Source organism: Furipterus horrens, unplaced genomic scaffold (assembly GCF_987537825.1).
Source record: "Furipterus horrens unplaced genomic scaffold, mFurHor1.1.pri manual_scaffold_10, whole genome shotgun sequence".
NCBI lineage: Eukaryota > Metazoa > Chordata > Mammalia > Chiroptera > Furipteridae > Furipterus > Furipterus horrens.
The window spans coordinates 2,009,159-2,015,158 of record NW_028327180.1 but is presented as its reverse complement, the minus strand read 5'-3'; the positions used below and the strand labels follow the sequence as shown (position 1 = coordinate 2,015,158).

General features: G+C 54.5%; 1 protein-coding gene across 1 annotated transcript in view; it reads left to right on the top strand.

Moving 5' to 3' along the window:
- Window positions 1-3,073: 3,073 nt before the first annotated feature.
- The window catches only part of PRDM5 (PR/SET domain 5), a 63,891-nt gene continuing 60,964 nt past the window's right edge, over window positions 3,074-6,000 (top strand). The window contains exon 1 of the mRNA XM_090288341.1: window positions 3,074-3,271. Coding sequence (XP_090144467.1) covers window positions 3,179-3,271 — 93 coding nt within the window. The 5' untranslated portion in view covers window positions 3,074-3,178. The remainder of the gene's footprint in view (window positions 3,272-6,000) is intronic.

Below are 6,000 nucleotides of genomic sequence, written 5' to 3'. Positions count from 1 at the left end.
TTTATTCTTTTCTGCTCAGGAAAGTTGGCTTTCTATTCATTCACTACAAAATCCTTCTGACTCTTAGGAAACTAAAGACAAATAAGGCTCAGTGTTTCTTTCTGTCCAGCTTTTATTCCACCATGGCGGCTGGAGAGAGTCATTAATATCCGAGACACAATCAAAGGAATTCGCCAGTATGTGTGGTAAAATCATTAATTAATAGAGAATTATAATTCAAGTCTTCCCTGCAAGGAAACAACAGGGCCTTCATCAGGGCGTAAGTCTGAATTCAGTAACTAGAGCTTGCTTTAGGCAATATCAAGGAAAAGAACATTTCTGCCAAAATCAAATTTAAAAGTGCCGAGAAGTGTGTTTAGAGTCACTTCTCTTGTGTCGACCCAGCGCAATCATTTCTACAGAAAGTAAACCAGGAACACGGCAGCACGTTCATGCCAATATTTTGATTTTCTTATTTCTTTAGGGCTGGGTTTAAACATTTGCTCTCAAGGAGACTTTTAGTTTCCCTTTTTTTTCAAAGATGATCTTAAAGGTCACTTTCCTGGGTTCAGAGCCGTACAAGCTGACTCATGGTACCACCACTGTCTTACCGGCTCTAAAATCAAATATCCGGTCACCGCTGTGCATTTAAATTCGGCAAACACATATCTGTTTTTCATGTGCTGTAATAGAGGTTATTTTTATGGCTGGTCCCCATGTTTCTGGTAGATCTTCAGAATGCTCCATCAAATAGATAAACGGAACGTTGCATGCTTTGATGAGCTAGCCTGTTTGCTCCATAACAGAATTCCTGGTGGGGATTTATGAGTTTCTCAGCTTATTACTTTCAGATTTCTCTTTACGAATGTGTTTAGTTGTTTATTTTCCTGACTAGGAAAGATGACTGATTCAGAAAGGTGAACTTTCTGAAGCGGGTGTCTTTGTTCCCTGGACACACAGAACACCACCAAGAGGGATTCAGGTCAAAGCCAGGGTCACCTGAGTACAAGCACTGTGTCAGACCAGGACCTTTCTCTCCTTACTGATCAGAGGCTGCGGGAACCTCGGTGCCCAAAGGCTGTGGCAGAGCATTTGCCTGGGAGGCCAGCGTGGCGTCAGGGCCAGAGCTGAAAGACAGTTCTCGGACAAGGGACCGATTCCTGGGGAAGCACGTGGGCCGCACTCTGGCTGGCGGACCTGGTCTGGCCTGCGTGTAGCGCTGGGGGAAGGGCCCGGGGAAAGCTACTTAGTCCGAATTCTCTGAGGCCCAGCGGTGACTTCTAGGCTCACCGCTGACTGGCCTGGAAACCTCAGCGTAGCCCCATTTCACGTTTCATTAATTGATGTTCAGTGAATGCCTCTTATGGGTTTCAAGGCCATCTCATTCCAAATTTCCCCGGAACGAACTTTGTGTTTAGGTGTTTATTCATTTCCCCAACAAAGTTGATAATATCTCCAATGGTGGGTCACAAGGGTCAAAACTCAAGAGAACGCTGGAGGCTTTGTCCCTCTCATCACTGACCAAGTCTCCCTGAAATTCTTTTTTAAAAAGGCTCATGTGTTCTATTCTTTAAAATCTTCAAATGCTGCTATTATTGATTTTCTTCAGAATGCTTAAAAAAACACCTTTTCTGAATTTCATTAAAATTCTTTTACTTGGGAAATGAGGCGCTGTTCATGCTCCAAGGCTTTCCTTGGTCCTCAGGGAACAGGGGTCCCTTCCACAGTGTGTTGTGGAAAACAGGAGGACAGTCCCCAAACGGAGTCACTTATGCTAAGAGCTGCAGCAAAACTGAGACTAAGCGGACTGAACTCACGGTTCTGGGTCCCTTAGGGATGGAGCCTCACCCCTGTCAGTCACGGGCTGCCTGATCAGCACGGCTGAGGCCAGTGAGGTTGCCCGCCTGACAGAGCCCTGCCGGCTACTGCAGGACAGTGGCCTTGCATGCCAGCGGCTGTGTTGCCTAAACGTCCTTGTCCCCATTCCCTTCAGCCTGTTGCGTCTCTCCTTCTGTCAAGTCCTCTGACGGCCCAGCTGCCGGATGGGATGCCGCCCCGTTCATGGGGTTGTCCACTAAAGCCAGTGAGATCTTTCAAATGCATTCGGTTGAATTTTGTTTCTTTTTAAGACAGTGGTCTTTAATTTTTGCCCAAGTTATTATTTTATCGGTTTATAAGGAACAGCAAATGTTTATGGGAACATCAGTGGCTTCCAAGACAAGAGCTGGAATAGAAAATTATCAAGAACATCAAGAGAAAAGGGTAGAAAGCTCCCAGCTCGTCTTGAAGGGGGAATCAGCCTTTTAAGTTTCTTCTGAGCACGTTACACTAACTCGATGAAAAACACTAAAACGAGTCTCGTGGCATTATTTTATTGCTCTGAGGGCGGATTCTAGGGTTGGGCCGTCCCCTCCCATGCCCCGCGCCTCCACTGAGGTGTGTTTGGAAATGTGTCAGGTCATTTTCAAGCAAGAGAGGGCCCAGGAACAGTGGATCTTGGGAAGGTAAGGACTAACCTGCGGTTGGCACCACAAAACAAACACACTAGTTTCCGCGCCGTTTAAATATTACTTAAAGCGTTCTCGACACGTTCTGAGCTAACTTCGAGTGGCCTGCTGGCAGGGGTGCACACCCCCTTCTTTGTGCGCTATGGGCTCCCTCTGACTCCAGACCTCTCCAACAAGCAGGAAAGACAGGGCTGCGGACTCCAGAAGGACCCCATTTCCCGGCGCGCAGGGGCAGTTCTCAGGGGTCTGGGACTCGGTAAAGCTGCCCGGTGACCCCGCGTCGGGCCCACACCCCGGGAGTAAAACCCCCGCCCGGCGCTCGCAGCGCTTGCGGAGGCGCAGACCCCGCGCGGGGCGGGGCGCCGGGCGCTGGGCGGCCCTCGGGCTGGAGGCCGGGGCAGCCCCGCTGCGGGCAGCGCGCCCGGGCGCGGGTCCGAGCCGTCACCGCGGGGCCAATCAGCGCGCGGCGCCCGGCGCCCATGCCCGGCCGGCCCGCGCCCCCGCCGGGGCAGCGCAGGCAGCGGCGCTGGGGCCGAGCCAGGGCCGGGCCGAGGAGGGGCCGGGCCGCGGGGGATCCTGGAGTCGGCGGGGCGGTGGGGATTCTGGGAGGAGAGCTCCATTTCCTCCTTCCCGCCGCCTCGCCCCTCCGCCCGCACCCCGCGCTTCGATGTGCCGCCTCCCGCGGCGGGAGGATGCTGGGCATGTACGTGCCCGACAGGTTCTCCCTGAAGTCGTCCCGCGTGCAGGACGGGATGGGGCTCTACACGGCCCGCAGAGTCGCAAAGGTGGGTGACCGGCGGCCCGCGCGCCCTGCCCGCCCCGTGCGCCCTGCGCGGGCCCGGGCCGCCGGCTTCTCGCCCGTGGTGTCGCCGGGCGGCGGGGCTCGGGGGCCGGAGGCCGGGGTCCTGCAGGGCGGCCTTGCCCGCCGGCCTCCGGGCGGCAGCGCCACGTCAGTGCCGGCCGCGCCCCGCTGCTCGGTCGGGGGGCGGCACTGTCCGCGGCCCTGCGGCAGGATGTGTGTCCTCCCCCGGCAGGAAGTGTCCTCGTCCAGCCTCCAGTGCCCCGGGCACCCGCGCGACCGCGTCTCCGCCAGGGCTTCGCCCGCGGGGCGGGGGTCCCGGGGCGCGCGCCCCCAGCCCCGCCTTGCTCGCCTCCTTTGGGTGACAGCCCACACCGGCGTGAGTCTCGCTCAGACCGCAGGGGTGCGTCCCCTCCTGCGGATTCTGGGAGGTGCCAACTGCACAGCTTTCCCTCGGCCTCTGGGTGCTTCTCTGACCAGGGCTCTCCTTCCCGGAACGTAGAGGCCAGCGAGCAGAATGGGCACGTGGCAGTGGACCCACAGGCTGGCCTGGGAACGCTGCGCCTTGAAAGCAAAGGCCTTAGGAGAAGAGAGGTTGGAAAATTCTGAACCTCCGGATTTCCTAGGCCGGCGTTAGGGCCGTTTCTCGAGCAAGGGTGCGGGGCCCGGGGAAGGACAGCCACGTGTCCTGAGCAGATTCCTGGTGCCAGGGCGCACCTGGTACTCCTCCAGCACACACTCCCGAGCACAGCGCTCATCCTCCAAACCGGAGATGCAGAAACTGAGTACCACGGGCTCTGACTTCCTGCCCAGCTCGTGAGTGAGGCTTCAAACCCATGGCTTCTGAGTCCGAGCTGACGTTCTTTCCAGATGGTTCCCTGCCAGCTTCCCAGCTCCCCCATCCCCACCCCACCCCCTTACCAGATACTTTTACCAGTGGAAGCTGGGCAAGAGCAGGCTTGTGCCGGGAAGGCACGCTAGCAGGAGGCCCCAGGGCGCCCCCAGGGCCAGGGCGCGTTCTCTGAGTGCAGACCTCCCCAGCCCCACCTAAGAGCAGGTGAACGAGGGTGGACAGGCCTGGGAGGCCTCCCTGGCAGAACCAGGACGCAGCGCCCAGGGCAAAATGGGAACCAGTGAGTCCCACGTTTGCTTTCCCAAGTGGGAGTCTGGAAGGCCGCTCAGCGGTGCGTCCCAGGAGCAAGCAGCTTATCGGGGTTAGAGCTGTACGCACCAGAGAGGGGCAATGGCCAGAAGGATGTTAACATCAACATCCTTTCAAAGCAGAAGTTCTGCTTTTAATTCTTTCTCACAAGATACAAAAATTCCCAACTGGACTTTTCTTGAGGATCTCAGACCTAAATGTAATTACTGAAAAATGAAACACCGTTCTTAAACATTATTTTGTTCAATGCTATTACTAATACTATCCTAAAAGTGCAAATATTAGAATTATTACATAATTCCTATTTATTTTTTGCCTTATATTGTTATTTAGGCTTTTAGAAACAGCTGGCCAATGTATGTTCTTTTGATATATTTATTAACCCCAACTTAGTTTTCCAAGTAGTCAGTCACTTGGCAGTTTTTATTATTCGGGGCATAGCATGAACGGCTGCCCAAACCGTCAGGTCACTACATGTTACTGTTGCAGTACTAAGTACACACGTATGTTCTCCTGGCGCCTGTCACTTCAATATGCAGGACACGGAGATGGGCATCCAGTCACACCTGGAATGCGTCCCTGTATTTCAGGTGAATCTGCAGGTGTTTGCAGTCAGTCCCAGTGACATCCTGTGAGTGACATAGATCCAGTATGATCATCAGATGCGGCCCCATGAGGCCACTGACCACAGGCAGGCTTGTAGATGTCAGCAATGACCTTCACACAGCTCCTGCTGCCTTGCGGGAACCAGGCTGGGTTCAGAGTCCAGGTGAACTGGAAGCTTATACATCTTTTACCTGTTTGCATGCAGTTTCTTGAGGCCTAAATATTTCCCAAGTTACTTGTACGAGGCCTAACTCTGGCCATAAATCAAGGGGCCTGAGAAGAGTATTTCAGCTGTTAGATTAAGGACCTTAATGGAGGGTTTTCATGTCCTCTCCCCAACTTTCAGAAGAGATCACTGTAGATACATGCGCATGTTGGTTTCCCAGACGTTTTGCCGCACGTTTAAATCGCGTTTGCACACCTAGCACTTCTGTTTCAGAAAACGATTGCCATCATTTCCGATTTGGAGGCTAATCCAGACCTGTTCTGAGGTTCGGGGGTCATGCTGGAGACTCTGCCCGCCCTGTACTTACCATCTTGACTTGGGGTTCCCTCACCCATGGGAACCCCGAGTCCTGCTGTGCATGCCCCTGGAGGGGGGTCCCTGCAGCAGAATCACGTTCCGGGTGCCACCTTAGTCCTACTGGGTTCAGGTTCATTGCAGGCCGTTGGTTTTCCTTCTCTCTAACGCTGTCATATGCAGAGACACTGTACCCGGCTCTGGGATGCAGGCAAGCAAACAGACAAGGCCTTTGTCCACAGGAGCGTGTCCTGTGTGGGGAGACGGGCAGTCAGCAGTGAAAAAGGGGAGCCCACCAGGCCAGCCCACCCCTGGGTCTGTGGGCTGACGTCGCTGGGCAGTGTCCGAGGCAGTGGGATTGCAGAACTGCGGCCATGTTCTGTCTGCTCACAGAGACAGGAGTGTGAACAGTCCCCGTACAGTGACG